This window comes from Muscardinus avellanarius (genome assembly GCF_963383645.1).
Source record: "Muscardinus avellanarius genome assembly, chromosome: Y".
Taxonomy (NCBI): Eukaryota; Metazoa; Chordata; class Mammalia; order Rodentia; family Gliridae; genus Muscardinus; species Muscardinus avellanarius.
The window spans coordinates 9781095-9807782 of record NC_137809.1 but is presented as its reverse complement, the minus strand read 5'-3'; the positions used below and the strand labels follow the sequence as shown (position 1 = coordinate 9807782).

Genomic DNA, 26688 nt, shown 5'->3' with positions numbered 1-26688 from the left:
GTCACTGACTGACAGATTCACTTTCTAAGAAAAGCACAAAATAGCCAAACACCAGTCCATAAAATCACTCCATACAAATGTAACATTTCTCATCTAATCTGATGAGAAAGCGGGTTAGTGGCTGCAGGAACTCAGGGGATGTAGGAATGGCAAGGTACAGGGCTTCCTTGGGGCTTGTCAAAAATGCTATGTGAGCAGAGAGAGGTGATGATTTCATAGTACTGCCAGCTTAGTTCATGCCACCAAAGGATATCTTTCCTCTGGCTAATTTTATGGTATGTGAATTTCACTTTGGTATGCATTTGTTTCTTAGAAAACCTGGACATTACTAAACCAATTAAGATTCTTGATGACTTTGAAAAATCTAGAATACTTTTGGGAAAAAAACAAGCAGTGAGTTGTTACTTTTAATTGTGCAATTGCATAGAGCGCACTTCTTTTTGAAAATAAGTATAGGTTAAGAAAAATAAGCCTTTTAAAGACAAATAGAGATGTTCAAATGTGTGGCGCTCTTTCTGATTTGTGCAGGTTTCTTAAAGTTTCTCCATAGCAGGAGCTGGGTGGGTTTTCCTAGGTACTTCTTCACCCAGTCTCCTGTGGTGTGCTGTTTCCAGTCAAGGGTGGAGCAATCTGAATGCAGATTGCTTGAGGGAGTTAGAAAGGGGAGAACACAGTGCTCCAGTGGGATCTCAGCGCACTGCCCTGGGCTTGCCAAATGACCCCTTAGGAACTGGTTTAGGCCCCTTTAATACTGTGATCTTGTTACCAACCCCTGGGGAGGAGACCCACTCATAATTTGACCAAAGTGGAGAATGGGGAACAGAGAGATTAGGGCCAAATATGGAGGTCGCAAGGCTGGCGAGTGGCGGAGGTGGAAATTCCAACCCACCTCCATCTTTTCAGAAACTGTGGTGACTTGAAACTATGGTGCATGAATGCAGGCCCATGTTGACCCCCCTGGCGAGAGCATAGAGTCCCTGGTCATCATTTGAGGGCCGATTGTGGTTACAGACCTGCCTGCTGGCATTCAGGGGCCTCCCATGGGTGGCTCCAAGGGCCCCAAGTTGAAGGTATTTAAACTGCAGGAACCCCAAGACCTCTGGTCTGGATAGGACCCTCCTGCAGAAGGCTCTGTTCCAGGCTATCACTGCCCCAGGACTGCCCACAGCAAAGTCTCCTGTAGTCATGAATGGAGGAGGAGCTGCATGGGAAGGCAGCCCTCTCTATGCTGAATGAAACGCATATGTACAACTGGGTGACTGAGACCAACATGGGCCATGTCTCTGGGGAGAAGAGGCCCTCCTGGGAGCTAATTAAGTGTCTGCAGACCCACTGGTTTCAGCAGGCTGTGGCTGAGTGGTTCATCTTCCCGTCCCAACCACTGTTGTGTGCTGAAGCCCTAGGGATACACCTGAATCCCAGCAGAACCAGGGGCTTCAGTCTTGCCTCGACATAGTTCCTCAGCTTGTAGGTGCTTAGACTTTACCCAAGTCTTCTCCCAAGGTCATTTTATTTTAATTAATTAATTAATTAATTTATTTATTTATTTATTGCATTACGGGGGTTGGAACCCAGAGGCATTCTCTCTGAGAACTACACCTCAGACCTTTTTTATTCTTTATTTTGAAACAGGGTCTCACTGAGTTGCAGAGCGAGATCCTCCTGTCTCTGCCTCCCACATGCTGGGATTACAAGTGAGCACCACCACCCTGGCTTCAAGGTCATTTTAAACTTGCCAAGGGGTCCTTGACCCCACCTGCACAGAATCATCCGGGATCCTGTGGATCCTGACTCTGTGACTCCAGGGAGAACAAAGCCCTTGTCCTTTGACTCTCTTCTTCCCAATCCACTTTTGCAAACTCCCTGCCCACACATTCCTTTTTCATGGAGACTACAGTAGTGGTCCTATCCTTTCTTCTTTTCCTTCCTTCCTTTTCTTCTTTCCTCATTCATTCTCAGCATGTAACTGACAGGGTAGAGATTAGCACTCTGCCTCTGAGGGTGCATTAGTACTTCCTGGTTTTCATAGAATTCTAACATCAAAGAGCATCTGATGCCATTCTGGTTTCTATGACAACTGGGCCAAGCCATTCGCTTCTGACAGAGGACACATTTCACAAGGCTTTTTACAGACTGGAGAGATAGAATAACTCTATAGAGTCTTCAAGACTAGTAGGTGTTAGCTATGGGCATCAATGAACATGAGTATATGTCTGTGAGAGTGTGTGTGTGTGTGTGTATGTGTGTGTGATTATTGGGAGTGTGTGTGCTTTTTCATCAGACGTGGAGAGCTCTTATCCTTCCTGTTTGTCAGGAGGCTGGTGGCTCCCATTGAAAGGCTGTCTGGAGAGACTAGTAAGTGACACCATGGAACTCAGTCTTGTCTTAAGGTAACACCTGTTGTGTGAGGGTTTTGTCATCTGATTGATTCCAAGTGTCGATCTCAAGTATTTTCCAAGATAGGCCTCTGTGTAATATCATTTGTTGCAGATGGCCTTAAAAGTGAAGCTCTGTTTCCTTACAGTCCTTGTTGAGGGCTGTCACCAGCAGCAGCCTCTGAGCTACACTTGAGGACATGGAATGAAGACATGAGTGGGACATGGGAAAGTCAGAAGGAAGCTCCTGGGTAACACTATGTAGCTTTGCGGCTGATACTCTGCTGTCCTGGGAACTTGACTACTGAACTAGGGAACATGTTCTTTGTAAGACAGATGGCTTCTTATCACAGTGGGAACTGTAGTTATGGAACCTGAGGCATAATTATTAGGATGGAAGCACCTTCACAGAGTGTCTGTGTTTCATGGTGTTGCTTGCAATTGTGTGTGTGTGTGTGTGTGTGTGTGTGTGTGTGTGTGTGTGTGTGTGCACGCACGTGCACCTGCAGCTGTATATTTGGTTATGATGAGGTTTGAGGGTGGTTGGTCACGTCTGTTTTGTGGACTGTGCCATCAGATTGTGCTGAGCCATGCAATCACCTGTTCTTCCTTTTTCCTCATGTCATATGACACCTGTGCCTGGGAGCTCTGTGCTGTGCATTCACTCTGTGAGAGTACAGCAATCCTGTGTAATCATATATCCTTATCTAGAAGGTTATCTGCAGGTTGTTCACTACAAAAGTAGGACTTTTGCGTTTGATATTCCAAGTTATGGCACACAGGCAGCAAAGACATGCATGCACATGTTTATTTTGGAAATGACATTGTGTGTTATGAAACAAAAGTCATGTTGTGGAGTACATAAGTGAGGTTGAGTGCCCACCTGTGCAATAAATAGAGACAACTAGAAAGTACCCGCTGAGTATGTGAAGCAGGAAGGTTGAAAGAGAAGGATCAGGAGAATGAGTCCTTTGGCTACCCCACATGTTCCTATAATCCAAAATTTGAGTGGGTGGAGTCTGGAAATGACAGAATACTTGGGATCAAGACACTTATGTAAATGCTGGTGACACTGGCATTCCAGGGAAGATACACCCCAGTGTGCTCCGATGTTGGGATGTTTCACATTCCTCTGCCTATGTTAGGCTATGCCTGGATGCACAGAAACTAACAGTGGGAAACAGACATGTCCATGAATTAAGAGGAAGCAGGGGTCACATGCTATCACACCTGTGGACTTCTTCCTGGCCTTCTGTCTTCTCTGTGAGCCTGTGATTGTTATTTGAAAGTCAGACAAAACCCGCTATTTTCTTTTATTTTCTTGTTTTGCGCGTACACAGGCACACAGAATCTTCATGCCCAAGGCAGGCACCATTTTGAAAGGAGCTCTCCCCAGGGCCTTGAAATAGAGGAGGCTAAATAGCCGCTGTGGGGAATACTTTGCCATGCAAAGGAAAATGAACAATACATCTATCAGAGGCCTGCAGTCATGGTATCCCTTCTGCACCCAAAGCCATGGATTCTGGCCTCCAGAACTCAACTGGGTCTACCAGTTCTCACCGACTCACCTTAATTTTCTACTGGCTTTGGAATTTTCCAGGTTCACATCATCAAAGAGGAGTGATGGGGTCCCTGGAGGGATAGTGTGCTTCAGAGACACAAAGCAGAATGAAGGGCGTCCAGGCAAGCGGATGCGAGTCTACAAATTGAACCACTACCAAGCACCACGTGAAGCTAGGTGAGACTTTCCCGTTGACTAGACATCAATCTGTCCCTGACACGGCTGGCATTTAGGGGTACCATTTCCTTAGTTTCTCACTGGGTGGACACTTGTATTCATGCTCAGAATCACAGACATGCTATGAGAGACAGAAGCTTTAAGCCAGGATGTAGAATGGCTGCCACCTGCACCCATTATTCCAACTGTGACAACCAGGGGCCCCCTGAATGGCTTTGACAAGCCCTGCTGGGATTCCACTCAAACTCTTAAATGGGACATTGCCCTGACATCTGGCATCTGTGTGGGGAAGATCATCTGATGTCTCCCAGGAGTGGGCAGGGCAGCACTAGCAGCCCAGCAAAGAGGCAACTTACCCTTGGACAAGACATGCCACCTATCATCTTCTGTTTTGTACCTTCTCACTCTCACTGGGCAGGGTGCTTCTCCTCCCACAAAAGGCATCTTGATGTCTGGTGCATGTCTGCTCTTCCTTTTGCAATCTAGCCCACCGCTGCAGCACTCAGACACAATTTCAGTTACTTCCAGGAGGGTCAGGAGGCAGGGATCTTACGCCAGCTCTTCCCAGCCCCTGAAGCAAGGAGCATAAACTGGTGGACAACCTTTAGTACCAGTGGGTGGGCAGCCCAGTACCTTGGCCTCCTTTAACTACCTCCACTTTAACCATGTCACAGGACTCTTACTGCCATGGACATCACCACCGAGTATGTACTCTGCCATTGGAAAGGCTGCTGGTGGCCTGCAAAGGTTTTGTCCAGATCTGGGACTTCAGCAAAATCTAAGAGCAAGAAGGCACTTTCTCTACAAGTCCAGGTCCTTGCTATAGATGAGAAAGTGAAAGTGAGAAGCAAAGACACAAAGGCCCTGACTGAGCCTGAGGTTGAAGCCTTGGCCGCCTCCTTGGCAGGGGCACAGGCAGAGGTCACTGACTCACCAGCACAAGAGGCCTGCTACCAGAGGGCCCTGAGCCTGGCCCTGGAGATGCTGAGGGGGAAAACACCCCTGCATCTAGGAACAGCCCCTGCTGAGCCAGGGACCTCTGCAGTGTCTCCTAAGGCACCTCGCAAGCCAGCTAGCTCACACACTGATGGAAAGTATAGGAGGAGCCACAAAGAGTACCCCTGGAAGAATCCCAAGAAAAGTCAGCACCCAGGGTCCCACTTGGTTCATCCAGAGGACAAAGATGACCTGCAGAGTGAGAAGGCCCAGGCACACATGGCCACCACATCTTTTCCAGCTACCACAGTGCCAGCAAAGGTGGCTCAGGGTGCCAGTGTGCTCCCACCTCTCTTGTCGCCCCTAGTAGCCAAAGGCAGAGGCAAGAAAGAGGGCAAGACAGAAGTGGCAGGTACCTCCACACTTGTATCCATAGGACCCGCAGTCAGCTCTACCTTCCCGTACAATGTGGAGGACTCCGGCGAGGGCACCTCGAGGCCAGGCAGAGAAGGCACAGTGGGGTATTCCATGGGCCCCAACCGGAGCTGGCATCATTCTCTTTCGATTGCAGACAGAAAAAGAAAGTTTCAGGGTCCAGATGGGAAGAAAGCGACAACCGTCCAACCTCAAGGTCACTCAAAGGCCACAGATGCCATGGCTATTTCAGAAGGGGCTGGTAGTAAGCGGCAAAAGGGACAAGCCAGCACAAAGGTGGCTTTTCCAAGGAAGCCCAGTGCCATTAAACAAGGAATGATGGTCTGGTTCAAATTTCATGACCATCCCTTCTGGCCATCTGTGGTAAAGAGTGTGAGCAAAACAGAACAGACGGCCAAAGTGCTCCTGATCGAGAAAAACCTGCGCCCGGAACGCAGTGGCATCCGCGTCCCCCTGTACAGACTAAAGCCCTTGTACTGTGAGGAGAAAGAGAAGCTGCTGCGGAGAGCCAGCAAAGCCTACCAGCAGGCTACCAAATGGTGCTTCACACTCATTGACCACTACCAGAAAGGGCTGAGCCGCAGAACTTTCGTGGGCTCTTTCCTGGAATATTATGTCACAGATGCCTGCTACCCTATGCGGAAAGCCATCAAAGAGGGTGACCTGGAGGTCCCTTTCCCAAAGGTGAATTATTCTGACCTGGAAGACTCTGAGGAGGAGGCTGCAGGGGCCGGGAAGTGGCCCCACAAGAAACTTCTCCCTGACCGGATGAAGGCTGCCCAGGACCGAGCCAACCAGAAGCTGGTGGACTTCATTGTGAAGAGAAAGGGAGCTGACCGCCACCTCCTGGATATCATGCAGGGCAGGAAGCCATCCAAGTGGCTCAAGTCCTTTCTTAGTACCAGTAGGCATATGGTCTGCATCGAAACTTACCTGGAGGATGAAGATCAGTTGGACATCGTGGTCAAACACTTACAGAAAATTTATGACCAAATGGACCACACCCTCCTCACTCTCATAAAGGGGGACGGAGTCAGGTTCCTCCTGGAAGTACTGCTGCCCGAAACCATCATCTGCTCCATTGCAGCAGTGGATGAGCTCGATTACAAGGAAGCAGAAGAGAAGTATCTGCGAGGGCCACCTGTTCGATACCGTGAGAAAGATCTATTTGACAAGAAAATCCTGAAGGAGAGGAGGAGGAGGTCTGCAGCCTCCAGTAGGTTAAGGAGGCTGGGGGCATCCTTCTTGCCATAGTGGCACAGAAAAACCCATCTTATTCTAAATAAACATATACATTCATGCTTGGTGTCATATAATTTTCATTGTGGGCCTTCCAAGAGAGAGAGAGAGAGAGAGAGGAATGGGGATGGTCCACCTATTACCCTTTTTGGGTGAAGAAGACCTATTCTTTCCTAGCACACTGTTGAACCTTATGCCCCAATACTAACTGTTGGCTGCCATTTCTGCCCTGAGATGCAGGCTCAATGTGCCTTGCTGTCTATATCCACATATGAACTGATGAGGGGGGGGGAGTGGAGACCTACAAGGATGATGTGCCTCCAAGTGTTGAACACCCAGAGACTCCTGCACCCTCATCCTGACCTTGGCAACCCCTAACCATTGTCAGTAGGGAAGCTATTTTCATGTTGCCGTAGACCTCACAGGGGCCTCACCTAAGGCACCTCAAAACACGTTGCTTGTCTTAGGCAGCATCCATCTGTCCTGCTAGCTGACCTGGCTACAGGACTGACAAGGAAACATATGACAAAGTGAATCACAGCACGTCACAGCTTTGGGGGAAGATAGAGCTCCTGCATGAGTTTGGAAATATCTTCTATTCAGAAGTGCAGCAGGGCCTGCCTGAGATGTACTCCCAGCTTCCAGGACCTGTGTTAAAGACGCTAGGTGATGCAGAGGATGGACTTGGGAGGTGGTGCTGTAAAGCCAGAAAGGCCTGGGACCCAGTGTCATTGGTGAGAGGGGAGAACTTCCTGCCACAGGAAGCACAGAGCCTGCACCCTATTTCCAAGTTCAGGGGCAACTTACAGACTACTGAGGTGGTGCCTTCAAGTTTGGGCAATGATTGCTCACAGGAAAGGGGACAGAGCCTCAGTAATTTCCTTGACAAACCATTCAGGATTGATGAGAAGACCCAGGGGGATGGGGTTCAGGAAAAATATGACTCATTAGTGAGGCCAGAGGCCCTGCCTCTGAACCCTGTAGGCAAATAGGATGTGGCTGACAGAAATGAATCACTGGGAAGTTACCTTGAGGACTATATCTTTCTTGGCTCCTTCCTCTCTCTCTGTCTGTCCATCTGCCTGTCCGTCCGTCCGTCCGTCCGTCCGTCCATCCGTCCGTCTGTCTGTCTGCTTCCCAGCTGTCATGAGCTATACAGTTTTCCTCCACCACACCCTGTCACCATGATATTTCTGCCTTGGAGCTGGCAGATCATGGACTGAAACTCTGAAAGATGAGCCAAATAAAACTTTCACCCTCTAAGATGTTCTTGTGAACCATTATGGTCACAACAATGAAAAAACATACAGCACCCTCTTAATGTGAATCCCCTTTTCTGCCATAGGCTGCCCCCCCCTGCCTTGCTGCCTCTTGATGTTGCTACAAATTTCCATGTGCTTCCCTTGCTTGCTGTTACCCAAAGAAATTGCAAACTCTGAGCCCTCTCTAGCACCCTCCTGGTGCCACACAGTCAGATGCGCCACACAGCCTCCTGGTTCCTCACCACTGCTTTCAATTTCCTTTTTTATTTGGACCAAACTTATCTAATTATTTTATTTTTCAATACTGGGGATTGAACTCAGGGGCTCTCTACATCTGAGCTACACCCCGGACCCTATTTTTATTTTTATTTGAAACAGGGTCTCACTGAGTTGCAAAGGGCCTCACTAAGTAGCTGCAGCTGACCATGAACCTGCAATCCTCCTGTCTCAGCCCCCCAAGTACTGGGATTACAAGTGTGCACCACCACACCTGGGTAAAAATATCTAATTATTTTGAAGTCATGCTATGAGATAATAAGACCAGAATTACAAGAACTTTCAGATAAAAATACCAAAGCTCAGTTAAATTTAAAATTTTAACTCTCATGGATGCTGGCTATTTAATATGAGAAATCTCATGGATGTGACTGGAACTCATAAGTGGCCACTCCAGTTCTGAGACTCCACCTCTTGAACCATTTGACCAGCTGCTGATTCCTGCAGCAAGCCACATGCAGTCGGTGACTTGCACCTACTCTGCTTTGCACTATGAGCTGATTTGATAAATCCCCTTTGAACAGGTATGTTATGCATCCTGTGAGTTCTGTTGCTCTAGTGAACCCTGAAATATACATACACTAAGAAGACACTTCACAAAGGAAGCAGTACAAATGGCCAACAAATGTATGAAAACTTGTGCAACATCATTAGCAATCAGAGAGATGCAAATCAACACCACCCTGAGATTTCCCCTACCCTAAATTAGAATGGCAATCAGTAAAAACACAAATAATAACAGACACTGGCAAGGATGTGGGCAAGTAGAAACTCTGACACATTGTTGGTGGGATTGCAAATTAGTGCAGCCTCTGTGGAGATCAGGGTGGAGGGGCCTCAGAAGAATAGGAATCAGTGTACCACATGACCCCGCTATACCACATCTTCATTTCTACTATCAAGGATAGAACAGGTTGAAAAGAAAATGGGATGTCCACTATAGCAGAGGAATATCACCAATGGCCCCATGAGGACTGTAGTGTCGGTACCCTACCCTGTTCTTAATCTCCAGATAGTTGAAGGCTCTTTATTCATTCCTTTGTTTGCAATACTGGAGATGAAACCCAGGGCCTCACACATTCCAGGTAAGTGCTCCATAACACTGTGCAAAATCTCCAGCATGCCACAGATCTTTTTGGTGACCTTGTCATCTGTGCTCCCTTTTTACCAGTAGATTAGGCTAGTGAGAGGCTAGGTAGTGTATATAGGTAGATTGGTTGTGTCAGGATCTCAGCAGGCGACTCTTGTTCCTTTGAAGTTACAGAACGTGGTGTTTATGATCAATGTTTTAAAGCTTTAACATTTACATTTTATAAAGTTTATAGTATAAAAATTCAGTTAGTGTTGCAATTTATTGCTTATTTCATTTTTTCTTTATTCTGATAAATTAGACACAGCACTAAACGGTCCCAACTATTTTAAGTGTATTATTGAGTGGTATTGACCACGTTTACCCGGTTCTGCAACTATGACCACTGTCTATATCCAGAAATTTTATGTCTTCCCAAACTGTAATTCTTTATACATTAAGCAGTAGGTTCCCATTCCTTCCCCCATTATCTGGAAAGCATCTGCTTCTTGGCTAGTCTTGATTATCCTATATGAGTGGAATTATACTGTATTTTATGTTTGTTTTCTTTTATATTTCAGAGTGGCTGGCTGAGTTCACTGTGTATAATGATCTAGGGTTCAATTGTGTCATAGAATTATATCTGAGTTTTGTATTTAAGATGAATAATATTTCATTTGCATGTAGAGGCACATTTTGTCTACCTTTTCACCCTACTCATTAGCTTTTATGTGATTTATGGAGACATAATAATTTCTTAAAACGTTAAAGAACCACTTATTTCATTTTAATGTGAATACACTCATGCAATGAGTGCATAAAAACATCATGATGATCCTCCAAGGTCTTTTCTATTTTTAAGCATTTACCTCTACTCCCCCAGCCCTATATTTCCTTCTTTATTTTGAAACAGGTCTCACTGAACTGCAAGCGCCATCACTAAGTAGCTGAGGTTGTTTGAGAACTGAGATCCTCCTCTCTCCACTTCCCAAGTACTGGGATTACAAGTGTGCACCACCACACACGGCTCTCCCAGGTGGCACTGTAATTGCTCTTCAAAGGTCATCCCTTTCCTGACTTCTAACCTATACCTAAAATAGACCCTGCATTCAACACAAAGTATGAAGCTTTTTGTCTAGATTTTTTCACCTACTTTGATTAAGAAATTATGAAGATAGCTGGGTGAATTTCAGTACTTAGGAAAATACTTAGCAAAGTCTGTTATCACAAAGTCTGGCTCTGCCAATGAGGTTGTGAGGGATTTCTGTGGAAAAGGAGATATCAAAACCAGAGGTGTAAAAAACCTAGAAATACCTAAAATACCACAGTCTGCTCTCCCATTCACACACCCCTCCATACTCACAAAACTAATCTTCTTTGATACTTTGACTTGACTGACAATGCCTCCACAGATGTAGTCAGAGAAGCTGGAGGTATCACAGATACTAAAGGTATAGGGACCTAGGAGATAACATTGGGAGGCAATCTGTAAGTCCACTGAGTGTCCCTCCCATCTCCCAAGATAGACAGCACCACTGAAATGAGAATTTAAATGCCACGCTATCCTGGTTCAGACATTGGTCATCTACTCACAAGCTCTGCTTCAGACATAGGTACCCTCTCCTTTATACCCCAGATCTACTTCACGAGGACCCTGATCAGGTCTAAGTGCTCCCCTTGACAACCTTCTGTGTTCAAGCTCCCCTCCAAATTTGACAACATAGGACCTTTGTTCTTTTGCCCAGGTCGGTGTAGAAAACAACGTTCAATCTGACCCAGAAAACTGATCAGACCCTTCAATGGAAACTCAATACTTCTGAGAAATGTCTACTCCTACCCTATATTTTACTTAGATCCATGCACAGTATGTCTACTCCTACCCTATATTTTAGACATGCACAATAAAATCAGAGACATCTCTCTCCTTTACCCCTACCATCACACTTCCATTCAGATCCTAGAAAACCCAGCCTCCTCTCTAATCCCAAGGCTTAGATCAGACCAAATTCCCAAACTAAGCTCAGACAGTAAGATGACACTGGCTCTTGGCCGCTGGTTTATTTCAAACAACAGAGACAGAGTTGACGCTGACTTAGGACTTCCACTTCTGGCTACATATCTCTTTCAAAGATGGCAATTAAGAAACTAGTCAAAGCAGATTTCAGATGTGGGATAAGACGCAGTACAGGATAATAAATTCTGAGAGGCAATGCACAAGTGAAATGATTTGTTCTCATCAATGTTTATTATTATATGTTTATTGCTGCTTATCCTTGTGTTTGAGGTCTGAATATCTGTCTTTTAAGTAGTCTGAATTTTTAATTTGACTTACTGAATTATGTCCTTTTTGGGGGGGACAAGGGATGGAACCCAGTGGCATTCTCCTCTTATCTACACTTCCTTACCTATTTTTTTCTGATTTATTTATTTATTTTAATTTATTTTTATTAGTGCATTGTAATCATACATCACATTGGAATACAAGACTTGAGAGGATATACAAGCACACATCATCCAATTAGCCCTCATCCAGTCCCCATCCCATTCCCTCCGTGTCCCTTGATCCCATCCTTGTTTGGTGATTAACTTTGATACATATGTTTATGTACCTCCTGCTTTTTAAAGAGGCTCCATCCTCCCCTATTCCATACCCTCTGATTGGTCACCTTAATTGCTTCACTATACGGCCCTTTCTATAGCTCGTCCACTTCTGGTTGCCTGTTTCCTCCTAGTTATTGCTGATTAGGGGAAGCATCTGGTTTTAATTTTCTGCGATATTTCTCTGTGCATGCCGTATTGCAAATACCGATCCCACTCTTGACAGCCCCAGTTGTGGCCTGGCTACCCGGTGGACTGATCCAGACCTTTCTGGCCCAAGCAGCGGCCTTGCCTTATGGTAGGCACCAGTTCTGGCCTCATTGGCCCCCACACCGGCCTAACCCCTCAGCTGGCTCCAATCCCGGCCTCAGAGGCCCCAGCTCCAGCCTTCCTCACAGCTGGCTCCGATGTTAGCCGATGGCCCCGGCATTGGGCTAACCCCTCAGCAGGCTCTGATCCAGGCCTCGGAGGCCTCAGTAGCGGCCTTGCCTCACGGAAGGCTCTGATGCCGGGCAGTGGCCCCAGCACCGGCCTAACCCCTCAGCAGGCTCTGATCCCGGCCTCGGAGGCCCCAGCACCAGCCTTGCCTTGCGGCAGGCTCCGATCCCGGCCTCGCTGGCCTGAGCACTGGCCTAACCCCTCAGCAGGCTCTGATCCCGGCCTCGGAGGCCCCAGCACTGGCCTTGCCTTGCAGCAGGCTCAGATCCCGGCCTCGCTGGCCCCAGCACCGGCCTAAGCCCTGGGCAGGCTTGGATCCCGGCCTCAGAGGCCTCAATAGCTGTTTGCCTCACAGAAGGCTCCGATGCCGGCTAGTGGCCCCGGCACCCGCCTAACCCCTCAGCAGACTCTGATCCCGGTCTTGGAGACCACAGCACCGGCCTTGCCTCGCCACAGGCTTTGATCTCAGCCTCGCTGGCCCCAGAACCGGCCGAACCCATTGGCAGGCTCTGATCCTGGCCTCGGAGGCCTCAATAACGGCCTTGCCTCACGGAAGGCTCCGATGCTAGCCGTTGGCCCCGGCACCAGCCTAACCCCTTGGCAGGCTCCAATCCCGGCCTTGGAGGCCCCAGCACTGGCCTTGCCTCACGGCAGGCTCCGATCCCAGCTTTGCTGTGTCTGTCGCCGGCCTCAACCCTCGGCAAGCTCTAATCTGAGTACCCTCTTCACCCAACTATTTGTCCCACATTCTCGAGGGTGTGTGGTGGTGGTAGCATTCTGCCTCTGTGGTCATTACTTCAAAGGTTCCAGGTGTAATGTATCAGATTTCTGCCTCCCCTGAGTACTGGCCACTGCCATTGCCACTGCCTCCAGCATTTCAAATCTTTCCCAAGTTCTTTTTCCACTCTGAATGTTGTCCAGTCTTCCTAAGCATGCGCGACGGTAGCATTCCACCTTTGGTGTAATTTCTCCAAAAAAAAAAAAAAAGGTTGGTAGGATCCGATTTCTGCTCCTTCTGAATACAAGTCTCCACCGCCAATGTGGAGACCGCTTTCAGCACCGCCTTTCTCCTTGATATTCGCTAAAGTCTCTCTCCTTACAGGTGATGTCCAAGATTCTTAACAGTGTAGAGAACAAACAGTCCTCCTTTTTCCAAAAGTGGGGAATTTTTCCAATAATTCCAGTTCATTTGGATAAGTTTTGTCTGCATCACCAGTATCCTGGCATCTGCCACCTCCTTGACCCCTCTCTGATATTTTCCTTTTTCCTTTTTCTTTTCCTTTTTTACAGGGTCCTTCTGGGTGGAAAGGGGGTCGCCTATGGGTGCCCCACCAGCGCCTGCCCACCCGCCCAGGGTCGGGCATGGGGGGGGGCCCGGACCACGGGGTCCTTCCGGGTGGAGAGGGGGGTCGCCTAGGGGCGCCCCACCAGCACCTGCCCACCCGCCCAGGGTCGGCCTGGGGGGCCCCTTCATACCTATTTTTTATTCTTTATTTTGAAACATGGTCTCATTGAATTGAGGGCCTGAAAAAGTAACTGAGGTTATCCAGAAACCACAATCTTTCTGTCTCAGCCTCCTGAATGCTGGGGCTACAAGTGTGCACCACCATCCCTGGTTATTTTCTTTTTTCCTTTTTTCTTTCTTTTTGTAGTACTGAGCTACACCGCAGGCCTATTTTTTATTCTTTATTTTGAAACAGGGTCTTGCTCAGTTGCAAAGCATCTCACTAAGTAGCTGAGGCTGTCCATGAACCACGATCCTCTTATCTCAGCCTGTGGAATGCTGGGATTATAAGCGTGGGCCATCACACCTGGTTTCTGTATTTTTTTTTAATAATAGAATCTCTAACTATTAAAATGCTCTTTGCTTGCTGTATGTTTCTTAGTTTATTGTTTGGAAATACTTGCTTGCTCCCTTTCGATACTGAGGATTGAACCCAAGGCATTCTACCTCCAAGCTGCATTGCTGGGATGTTTTTATTTTTATTTTAAAGTAGGGCCTCAATAATTTGTTGAGTGCCTTCTTATGTTATAGAGGTTGGCTTCACACCTGAAATCCTCCTGGAATTACAAGTGTTAACCACCATTCTCAGCTGTAATTTCACTCACTTTGCCTATGTTGGTTCCAATTTGGGGGATGTATTAATTTTGGAGGCCTTTTATGCCTCAGCATAAGCACAGAACAACAAGTCTAGTTGATCCACAGACGAAAACCTCTAAAACTGCTCACCAAAATAAATATTTTTATCTATGAATTGATTATCTCTATTACTTTTATAATGACTAAAAGCACATATAAAGAATTGAAACCAAAATTTGATATCTTTGATGTTATTACATATCTGGTAACGTGGAAGAACTTTTGAATTGGTTTGTAGGAGGAGTTTGAAAAGATTTAGAAAAATTATGGTATTATGCCTTACCACATGGTCAGTTGACCAAGGACCTGAAACTGTGAGTCAAATATAACCTTCTTTCTCTGAATAGCTTATTCCAAGTATTTTGTCACAGTGTTGATAAAATTCTTAACACTATCTTACATTTCTTTTTCAAAAGAAAAGCATAAAGAAAATGTGATATGTGTGTGTGTGTTTAATTTTTCTTCAATACTATCCAGCTTTTAAATGAAAGGAAACGCCGGGCGTGGTGGCGCACGCTTGTAATCCCCGCGCTTGGGAGGCAGAGACAGGAGGATCGCGCAGGTTCGAAGCTAGCCCTGCGCGCTGGCTTAGGAGACCCTGTTTCCAAATAAAAATGCAAAAGTAGGTCTGGGAGTGTAGCCCGGAGGTAGAAGGGCTTCCAGGAACCCCAGTACCACCAAAAAAAATAAAATAAAATAAATGAAAGGAAACCCCATCCTGTCCAACAACAGGTATGAACTGAGAAGACATTCTAACTGAAATAAATCACAGAAATACAGATTGTGCATTATATACATTTGAAATATCTTGATACCAAACTTGTAGATAAAGGGGGTAGAATGGTAGTAACCAGAGGGTAAGGTAGGAGGAAGAGAATATTAAGATGTTGAACAAAGAGAAAAATGTTCCAGTGAGACAGACAGAATGGGTTTTGAAGATCTACTGCACAGCACAACAAAATATGTGTAAATTTGGGCTCAGAGAGAAGTTGTTGCAAAAGAAAGGTGGCTGAAGGGAGATGTCTTCTATGCATAGAAACAAAGAAAGGAATATAGTCATGGCAATTCAAAATTTGTTGGGACCCTGACCATCATTCACCTAAGGACATAACTGTGAAAACGTGTTCCAGGGAGGACATTTGAAAAAAAAAAAAAAAAAAAAGCACACAGATTCCACTCCAGAAGACATGATTAAAGAGGCCATAACTACTTCTTGTGTTGGCAATTACTCTTGGCACTCAGATAGTGCTGGCTTTGTTGGGGTAAAGAGGTTATGGAGGTTCCCCTCCAGATTTCAAAAGGAGGCCAGACAATGAATAACAGGGTCAGAATCCCTAATTCAAACAGGGAAATGTATGAAACTGTGAGGATGAGGCCAAAGTTGCAGTGGGAATCCCCCCAAATTAAGTATGCTAAGAGCATGGAATGTCTGCTGAGGAAAGCTGCCAGGTGTGGAGAGTGGAGCCAATCCATGAAAATAAGTATGTTGATGGCCGCAAACCTTCAAGCTGTTGTGGTGGGGCTGCTGAAGCCCTTTGGAAATTACATTTAACCACCACGTGTGCCAGATATTAAACAAGAAGCTACAGGGTTTAATTTTTTCATTGCTACAGTTTGGTCCTGTTTTTGATCCCATTTCTTCTTTCTGTGCTCCCACTCTTTCCTTTTGAAATGCTAATCTTTACTCTGTACCATTGTATTTTGAACTATGTTACTAACTTGCTTTACTTTTACAGATGCTCACAGCTGCAAGCTTGCCTTGAGTTTTGGGGGACCCTTTGGACTTCTGAGGAAGTTTAGAATTGTTAAAACCTTGGGACTCTTTGAGATAGACTGAGCATATTTTTCACTGAGAGATAGTTATGATGTCCTCAGGCCAGGAAAGGAGTGTCTGGACATAAGACGTCCCCTAGAACTCATTCTCGAAAACAGTCCTACTTGGACGTGGGTCTTGAGGGGTGTAGCCAGGTACAGTATATGCTGAGGCTGCTCCAGTAGTGGTCCTTGAGGGTGTGACCAAAAAACCATGTGTCTATATTCACACACCATATGTGTGCATCCTGGTCCCTCCCAGCTGCAGCATCTGACTAACCTTTTCTCTCTGACCTTTTTCTCTTTCTTTCCTCCTTAAAGGAAGACCTATATTTAGGTTTTCTGCTTGGTAGCCAGGATAAAAGGAGAAATTATATATATGTATATATAAATTATACATATGTGAATTTTATATTAATAAATATACTTTGTGTATTATATATAATATACATTATAAATATATAAATATATAAATAACATATATGATTTATATGTAAATTATATGTTACCTGTAATTTATTTCATATATCAATGTTTATTTGCTGTGTATATTCATTTTATATGTATGTGTAATATACACACACATACACACATACACACATATACACACATGTATATACATATAACACACATATGTATATACATATAGACACACATATATACATATGTGTATGTATATATTCATATACACACATATATATGTATATATACATATATACACACATATACATATGTGTAGTGTGTATATATACATATGTGTGTATGTGTATTCTCCAGATATGTATATATGTATACTATGTATATGTATTCTCAACATATGTATATATACGTGTGTGTGTATGTGTATTCTTCAGATCCATAAGCGTATGAATCTTTCTGTAATTCATGATCATCATATATTTTGGATCACAACCATGAGAATGCTGTCTTAAATACAACCCTTACTGTCATAGAAAAATAAATATCAGAATAGAGTTGTCTACGCTGGACATGGTGGTGCACACTTCTTTTTTTTTTTTTTTTTTTTTTGGTGGTACTGGGGTTCCTGGAAGCCCTTCTACCTCCGGGCTACACTCCCAGACCTATTTTATATTTTTGAAACAGGGTCTCTTACGCCAGCGCGGCTGGCTTCGAATCTGCGCCATCCTCCTGTCTCCGCCTCCCAAGCGCGGGGATTACAAGCGTGCGCCACCACGCCCGGCCAGTGGTGCACACTTCTAATCCCAGCATTCAGGAGGCTGAGACTGGAGGATCATGGATAGCGACCAGCTTCAGCTACTTGGTGAGGCTCTCTGCACTTAGTGCGACCCTGTTTCAAAATAAAGAATAAAATATAGGGCCAAAGGTGGAGCTCAGATGTTTAATGCCTGCCTCTGGGTTCCAGCCCCAGTACCATACACATGCACAAAAGAATAGAGTCTGTTTCAAAATACTAATTTAGCTCTTTCATGTCATCTTAATTTTTGTACTGGTTCTTACTAAGTTCCTGAGAGCCTCACTAAGTTGCTGAGGCTGGTTTTGAACTCACAATCCTCCTCTCTCAACCTCCAAGCACTGGCATTACAAGTGTGCACCACACTCAGCTCTGTTTAATGTCTTTAACTCTAGAATTTAATATATTTGCATTCAGTGTTATTATTGATAAGAATGTATTCCTGTCATTGTGTTATTTGTTTACAGATGTTTTGCATATTTTTATACCAAGCAATATTCATATCCACATCTCATTGTTTATTGTTGCAGTGTAAAGTTGCTCTCTGGGTGGTTGGTTTTGATCATGTTCTTTCTCTTTTCTTTTACCTGTAGTTTTGTACTTTCTTGTTTTAACCATAGCAAATGTTATTCTTTTGCTTTCAGATGTGAACTAGCTGGTCTAATAATAGTCAATTACCTCAGTTTTATCTGGGAAAGTCCTTATTTCTCTGTCATGTTAGAATAATTGCTTTTCCAGATATTATACTTGTGGTTGCTAGTTTGTTTTAATTCAGAACTTTGAATATGTTGTTTTGTTCCTTCCTAGCAGAGATTTGTTTTGTTTTTGTGGGTCTGGGGTTGGAGCCCAGGGGCATTCGACTTCTGATCTACACCCCCTGCCCTATTTTTTATTCTTTATTTTGAAACCAGGTCTCACTGAGTTGCAGTGGGCCTCACTAAGTAGCTGAGGCTGTCCGCAAACTGCGTACCTCCGGTCTCAGCCTCCCGAATGCTGGTATTACAAGCGTGCACTACCATGCCCAGCTGTTTTTTAGACTTAAATAAAAAATTCCACAGGTCCTCACTGTGTTGTGAAGAGCCTTCCTAAGTAGCTGAGGCTGTCTGCGAACCATGATCCTCTGGTCTCAGCCTCATGAGTGCTGTGATTACAAGCGTGTGCAGCCACGTCTGGTTCTAAGGCTAACATTTTTGCTCACATATATCCTGTTAGTCTAATGAGGGTTTTCTTCAGGTACTTTGTTTTTTTTAATTTTTATTTTTGGCAAGAATTGGCATTTTATCACATGGTTTTTACTTTTTTTTCATTTTCAATAATTTTTATTGGTGCATTGTAGTCATACATCTTAACGCACGACATCTTAAGAAGATGGTAGATGTATACATACAAGCATTTAGGCCCTCCTCATTTCCCACCCTATTTCCTCCCCCACCTCCTGATGTTTGCCTTAGTGATTGACTTTATATGTTTGTGAATGTACATTGTGTACATTAGGGAATTTCCCTCGTACCCCTTCCCATCCATCTCAGATCACCTTATTTGCTCACCTATTGTTTCTCCTTCTAGAGTTCCTCTTATGACCCTTTTTTCTCCCTAGCATCATATTAGGGAGAGCATTCGGTTTTTTACTTTTTGGGACTAATGTCTCTTAGGAACTTAATGTTCTCCAGTTCTATCCATTTCCCTCAAATTATATAATTCTGTTCTTTATGGTTGAGTAAAATTTTATGTGTACATAAAATTTTGGGATATGTGTACATATCCCAAGTTTTTTAATCCATTTATCTGGTTAAGGACATCTTGGCTCATTCATCTGTAGTCTGGCAGTAGTGAATTGTACAGGTATGAACATAGATATGCATGCATTGGTTTGGTCATTTGGTTTCCATTCTTTTGGGTTCATACCAAAAAGTGGTATTTTTGGTCATATGGTAAGTTTGTTCCCATTATTATTATTATTTTTTATTTTGGTGGTACTGGGGTTCCTGGAAGCCCTTCTACCTCTGGGCTAGACTCCCACAGGCTATATTCCCAGACCTATTTTTTAACTTTATGTGGAAACAGGGTCTCTCAAGCCAGCGAGGCTGGCTCCGAACCAGCGTGATCCTCCTGTCTCTGCCTCCCAAGCACGGGGATTACAAGCATGCACCACCAGGCCTGGCTTGTTACCATTATCTGAGGCTCCTCCATATTGTTGTCCAAAGTGGTTGCAGTAATTTGTAAGCTCACCAACAATGTACTAGAGTTCCCACTTCTCCATATTCTCACCAGAATTTGTTGTTGTGTTTTTACTCAAAGCCATTCTAATTGGAGTTAGGTGAAACCTCAGGGTAGTTTTAATTTGCATCTCTCTGCTAATGATATTGAACATTTTTTTCTACATTTATTGGCAATTTGAATTACTTTTTTGTGGAGTGTCTAGTTCACTTGCCCATTTATTGATTTTGTTATTTGTTTTTATAGTGGAGTATTTCTTGAGTTCTGTGATATATTCTAGAGATTAGTCCTCTTTCAGAGAAATAGTTGACAAAATTTTTCTCCCATTCTTTCAGGTTTCTCTTGAGGTTCTTGGTATTTTCCTTTGCTGTACAAAGCTCTTCAGTTAACGAAACCACAAGTATTGATCCTTCTTTTAATTTATCATGCCTTTGGGCCCTTGTTAAGAAATTTTTTACTAGTGTCTATGTGTTGAAGTGTTGGACTTATGCCCTCTTCAAGGAGATGCAAGGACTCTGGTCTGATTTCCAAGTCTTTGATCCATCTTAAACTGTCTTGTGTGCAGGATAAGAAAATGGTATTTATTTCCATTTTTCTGCATATGATTTACCAGTTTTGCCAATACCATTTGTTGATTTGTTGCTTTTTTTTTTTCAGTATCTGTTTTTGGCTCCTCCGTAAAAAAAAAAAAAAAAAAAAAAAAAAACCAACCACAACAACAAAAAAACAATTGGCTATAAGTGTGTTGATTAGTTTCTGAGTCTTCTATTCTGTTCCATTGATTTATGTGTCTATTTTTGTTTCAGTACCATGCTGTTTCTATTACCATGGCTTGATAGTATAGTTTGAAGTCAGTTATTGTGATTCACTTATGGTGTTGTTGAGTACCACTCTGTATCTCTGGAGGACTCAGTGAATTTGGTCATCACTGCTTCAGGTTGTAGCTAGAGTCCAGGCAGTAGGATCTCTGTGGAGTGTGGGTAGAGGAACTGACCTCTTACACTTCTTATGAGCTGCAGCTGCTCACCTCAAGTCCTAGGGTGTTTTTTTCTGGAGGCTGCATTGCTAGCAGTTCCAGCAGAATGAGGCAAGATGGTGCTTCAGCAACTCCTGCAGCAGCAGCTTTCGGGGAGGGCAGAGTACTTCTCTGTCCTTTGTTCTGCTTTTAACTTTCTTTCTTGTGCCTTTCAATCTTTTTTTTTTCTGTTCAATTTTATGGTGGACTTTTTCCCTTGACAAAATGCTGTTTTCGTGGTGACAGAGATTGTTAGCAGGACAGTTGTGCTAAAGATTTCCCCTTTCTAGACTCCTTTTTTATCCTTCTCCCATGCTTACTTTTCCCTTTTCCTTCTACCTACCTTCCTTCCTTCCTTCTTTCCTTCCTTCCTTCCTTCCTTCCTTCCTTCCTTCCTTCCTTCCTTCCTTCCTTCTTCTAAGTTGTCATTGAAAGGACAAAGTTTGACCACACCAGAGATCACCTTGTAGCCAAGAGATTTATTGGAGGGGCCGGTATGAAAGGAAGACAGAGACAGACAGACAGACAGACAGACAGACAGACAGACAGACAGAGAGAAAGAATAATCCAGGAAAAGCGGGAGCATGTGCTGGGATCAGGGTTATATAGGGTCTTGGGGTTATATATTGGGGTCTAATAGACTATGAGAAATGCCCTTTGAACTAATTGGCTAGAGTCCCATGGGAGGGGGTCATGGGGCCAGGTAATTGGCTTGGGGTCAGTGGGGAATGTCCCTTTCACTGATTGGCCAAGGGCACCAGGAGGGGGCAGGTCTCCCAGGTAAGTGACCAGGTGCGGTCAGAGGGGGATGGTAGCTTAACTGGTCAGACCAGGGACTCTCAGGAGACTTAGCTTATGGGGGGGGGGGGTTCTGAAATAAGAACCTAATTCATCTAACATTCCTCCCTTTTTGTTTTGGTTGTGGAAACGGGGCATCATTCATTAGTCTGGCTGCTTCGGAGCTGAACAGGGGTGATGTGGGGGACTCAGGAAGGAGTTAAGGGGAAGAAAGTTCAGTCTCAAAGTGACTAGGAGTCCAAGGACCCAGGTGCCAAAGGCAAAAATTTCACAAGGGCCGAATTCAGAAAAGGTTCCTTGTAGCCACATATCTTCAAGGACGGCGGCCCAGTTGGCGATGGAATTGATAGGAGGAGTCATCCATCCGCCTTGTCTGAGTCTGTATAGGAAGAGTACACCTTAGCGTGTCAGAGGTAGCATCTGTCAGCATTCAAGTGCAGAGGCGAAAGTGGGCAAGGCCAGCGGTGGGCAGATGGATGAGGGAGCGAGTCAGTGTCTGCTTGTAGATCTCGAGACTTTATATCGGGGCGATCGCTTCTCCCTGTGAGCAGTCTTCTGGTGTTGCTGTCAGGAGTGGCTGATAATCCCTGAGAAGAAGCTGGTTGAATGTTTGATTAAAGATTTGGGTAATTGGGTTTTGGAGGCATCAGATGATGCAGGAGACTACCATCAAGATCAGGCCTAAGGTTAGAAAGGGGCCCAAGAGCGGTAACAACCATGGGGCCAGCCACTTCCATCTTCCCCAGGAGGCCTCTTGGTGCCATGAGGTCCTCTTACCCTTTAGGTCCTGTACTATCCCCTTAAAGTGCTGTAGGTTATATTCCACCCGACCTGACTGATGGACATAATAGCAGCAAGTACTATTCTGAAGTAGGGCCTCAGCTAAAGAAGACAGTTGTTGGAGTGCCTGGACAAGAGAATGTGCCAATTCCCCTGCTGCCAGTCCCATAGCTGTAACTGCTGTAACTAAACTATCCCCTAGGAGGACAGCTAGGGTGGCTGCCGTCCATCACGTGTCCTGGATAAATCACGGTTAGGTCCAGGGAAGAAGCTGTCAGTCGTGGAGAGGTGAGCAGGTCGGTGGTGAGCAGGTCCGTGACCTTGGCCTCAGTATAGAGGGTCAGGCTGGGAATCAAGGTAACTGAATGACAGGGCTCCGTTGTGGCGGGCCCAAGGCAAGGGAAGACTTGAGAGGAGCAAGGAAAACACATGCCTGGGGGAAGGGTAACTGAGTTCCCATTTAAAGGGATCCACTGGGTCACAGGCAGCATAAGGAACTGTTCCTGGCCCAGCAGGAAGTGAGATTGAGAGAAGAGGGAATGGGGGAGAGGGAGGAGCTGAGCAAGGGTCTCCCTGAGCAGGTTGGGGTGGACATAATGTTAACGGACATCACTGGGATGGGAATGAGCAAGGACCTGTGGAGTGGTGCACATAGGGAACAGGCTGAAGTACTGACTGACATTTGAAAAGTTAGCCAGTAAGGAGAGGGAGAGGGAGAGAAGTGTGTCCCACGAGAAGGAGAGGGTGAGGTTTAAGTGTTTGAGATGAACCACTGTCTGTTGTCTAGTGACACTGAGGGCTTCCAGAGCCTTAGGTGTACAAGAATTAATTTTTCCTAAGCCATGGAAATAATCATGATTATCAAATCCTATGGCTGCAATGCGGCTCTGCCAGGTGGTAGGGCTGTTAATTTTAAAAGGTACATTATTTTCGCCGCCTTTTGATGGTAACTGGGATGGTATAATTTCCCAGGTCTTAGTTGTTCTCATATATGGGTAGGCCCAGTGGTACCTGCATTTCCAACGTGGGCATCCCTCCCAACCTCTAGGGTCTCTGCTAGTGTTATCCACCTGGTCCTCCTGGAGGCAGAGGTGTTTAATCCCACTTGTTCTCCTAGATTGTGGCAGGCACTGATGAACACATGTGGAGACTGCAGCAAACATGAGAAGAACATGTGGGCAATTATCAAATGGGCACAATTTTTTATCAAGAAGATGGATTTGTCTTCTCCTGTTACCTAATTGCCAGACTTCACTGAGCAGCATAGCTGATGTAGGAAGGCAGGAAACAGAGGCCAAGAAAAGGTAGAATCATGCTTCTTCTGGGATGGGAGAAGAGGTACGAGTGCCTGGAAAGTGGAGTTTAAGGGGATTGTTGAGAGAGGGTGTACAAGTAAAGTGAGAGGAGCGGGGTGGGAGATATTTAGGAGGGTCTGTATTGTCGCGCTCAGCAGGCTTAAGTCGGGAGACACGAATCCAGGATGTTAGGGTTCCAGAGAGTTCACACAGCTTAGCAGCAGTGGGGTGTACAGCACTACTTAGAGAGGGCATGTCCACTTTGGAACAAGAGAGACCTTTCTTAAGTCCCGAGGGAAAGAGAAATGGACACCAGCCCCAGGTGTTAACAGAAACTGGGAGGCAGGCCTATCTGGTCAGGCAGCAGTGTGTCCTGAGATTTCCAGAGTTAGTGCCTTATAAAGGTAAGAAGTGGGGAGACGAGACCCTTAGGCAAGGGCCCTTAACTGGGGCAACTCCAGGTGGGAGGGCCGGACGCCTGAACATGGCCTCAGAAGGGGACAGCAAAGAAGGGTTTTATTGTGGGGGAGAATTTAATTTTACCCAATCAAGGTGGAGTTCCAAAGAGAGCTTAAAGAGAACTTTTTGAGAGTTCGATTGGTCCTTTGAACTTTACCTAAGGATTGAGGGTGATAAGGAATGTGAAAGTGCCACAGGACGTTAGAGCAGAGGAGGGGCACTGGGAGTGCGGATATGGGATGGAGACAGGGAAGTTTTGCATTAAGGAGGACTTGACAGAGAAAGCAATACAGAATGGGGGAGGGGGAAAATAGTGGAGAGGAAAGGAAGCGTGAAATCCCCACTGGTGGCCTTGATAGAGGCGCAGCAGGTGGCTGAGGCGCAGCAGGTGGGTTTCTGGGCCGCAGGCAGGGAGTTGGTTAGGATCTCTCTCCTGCCACTGCTGGAGTGTCTTGTTCCCTACCTCCTCTGGCCAGGCCTCACAGCCAGACCTCACAGTGCCCACATATTGGGAAATGGGCAGCTGGATTTTCTCTCTGGCTACTTCCTGCATGACAATGGGACGAAGGTAGACCCAGAAATGGGAGCTGTGTCGCAGGCACTGTTGGGGTCTTCAGAGGTCCTGTACATCTGAGAGGAGGGTATGTTGGCTTTTGGTCTGCAAGAGAAGAAGCTCCTTAACAGAGCGGTTAGTGAGTTTTTCTTTTCCTTTTTGTTTGTGTATTTGCAACCTAATCAGGTTGATTATGCATGGCCCAAGAAGTAGGATGAAGAGGAGTAAGGAGTTAGAGCAAAAGCCATGCTATCCAGGGGGATCATATCCAAAGATTTTACTTGCTTGGCAAGTAATGTCTAGCTTTACACGTCATATATTAAAGCTAGTTATGCCCTTGAATTATCAGTAATATTAAAAGAACATACCACAGGAAATTTCAGACAGCCCAAAGGATGAAGTAAGCAGGAGTAAGAGCAGGTCATCGCTGCCCTATTTTATCTATTGAATATGGGCAAGGGACAAAACTTCAAGGTGAGAAGCAAATTTGGGTGAGGGTATTCAGGGGAACAGGTGCAACAAGGTTGATAACACTTTGAAGCTTTTGTGACATAAATTCTGGAAAATGATTTTGCATGTTTTGTAGGATTTTGAACAGGACTCAAATCCTCTAGGAGTTTACACAAATAGGAATTTTTACTTGTTAGAACTCTGATGGTCCTGGACCTATAAAATTTACAAATGGCTTTAATACAGATCCTATTTGTCACCCTGAAACAGCAGATTTGCCTCTGGTTATACTGTTTTTCTGGGAATTCAAGGCCAAGCTGGGCAAACATGTTTCTAAGAATTTTGCTGCTAAGGTCAGTCGAGGCTCCTCAGGGTTACTCTTAGGGACTTGGAGAGGTTCCACCTCTGCCAGCCGTGCCCTCTGTCAGGACGGGTCATGTCTGGTACGGCTGAGCATTTTGCTTCACTTGGAGCATAGAGGACTTCTTCCTCACTGATGACCTTCCCTTTGCAGAGCATGGGTTGGTGGCTCTATCTCTGGGTCTCCACAATCTCCCTTCTCGGGGGATTGGGTGACTTTCCAGAAAGTACAAAGCCATTAGAAGTCCCATCACGTATTCCCTGGGTTGCATTTGACCTTAGAGGACTAGGGCCAAAATATTGGTGGTTTTACCTTAGTCTTTTATTTCCAGATTGTCTCCTAAGTCTCAGCTTGAAGACCCAGAAGGTCAGTTCCACCAGGTCTTTTAGGCTGCCTTGCAAGTGACAGAACAGTTACATAACTCTTTTTGGGGGAAAAATACAAAGCAGAATTAGGCCTGTACATATTCAGAACACAAATATCTAAAATGTTATAGTCCATAGTGATTAATAAATAAAGATGCGGCGGGTCCCATCGGCACACAGATACACACAGGAATCCGATATAAATGATAATCATGCCTTTATTGGTCCCCGCTCCCGCGGGGGAGGGATCCCACAGGAACGGAGCGCCTGTCTCTCTGTGTGCCTGTGCCGGGCTCCTGTCTGTGAGGTGGCAGTGGCTACCTTAAATCGAGGGGAGTGGTCTCTTCCGTGGGAACCACGGAGCTCTGCCTCCTAGCTTCTGGCCCCACCCCCTGTGGGGTAGGGGCTCAGACCTTTCACATAGGTATATACAGGTCTTATAAAACTTTACCCAAGGCAGATCAATGTGATATGAAGGATCATCACAGCAATATATATTTCAAGTGCCAAAGAAAAACCTTTTAAAAGAAATAAACATTGTATTTGGAAACATCCATGAGCTCTAAAAGAGTGAAAATGATCATAATAAACTTGTATAAAGGCTTGCATCAGAAAACTGGGTCTGCAATTTACCCTTTTAGATATTTGAGTTCCTAACTGGGAACAGAACTCAGGCCACCAGGGCATTTTAAAACTCCTTTAGCTTTAAAGGTGGTGCGGAGGCAAGGCCGAGGCTCAGCACCAGATATGGGCAGGAAACAAGTGGGCTTGGAGCCTGGACCCTGGGCCAGGTGGATGGGCGCTCTGAGGAGGAGAGCATGAGGGGGAAGCAAGTTTTACAAAGGGATGACTGGGACAGAGTAG

At 45.3% G+C, this 26688-nt stretch overlaps 2 protein-coding genes across 2 annotated transcripts in view; both read left to right on the top strand.

Moving 5' to 3' along the window:
- The window catches only part of LOC308279538 (gamma-taxilin-like), a gene marked incomplete at both ends in the record, with an annotated part of 84433 nt that extends 79731 nt beyond the window's left edge, over window positions 1–4702 (top strand). Inside the window, 2 exons of the mRNA XM_080719664.1 lie at window positions 3976–4113; window positions 4600–4702. Of these exons, the coding sequence (XP_080575790.1) occupies window positions 3976–4113; window positions 4600–4702 (241 nt within the window). The remainder of the gene's footprint in view (window positions 1–3975; window positions 4114–4599) is intronic.
- A 98-nt stretch (window positions 4703–4800) lies between these two features.
- LOC308279537 (PWWP domain-containing DNA repair factor 4-like) lies at window positions 4801–6738 on the top strand (the record flags this gene model as incomplete). Its single annotated transcript, XM_080719663.1, has 1 exon — window positions 4801–6738. One exon carries the CDS (start codon window positions 4801–4803, stop codon window positions 6736–6738), a length of 1938 nt encoding a protein of 645 aa, XP_080575789.1.
- Window positions 6739–26688: the final 19950 nt, after the last annotated feature.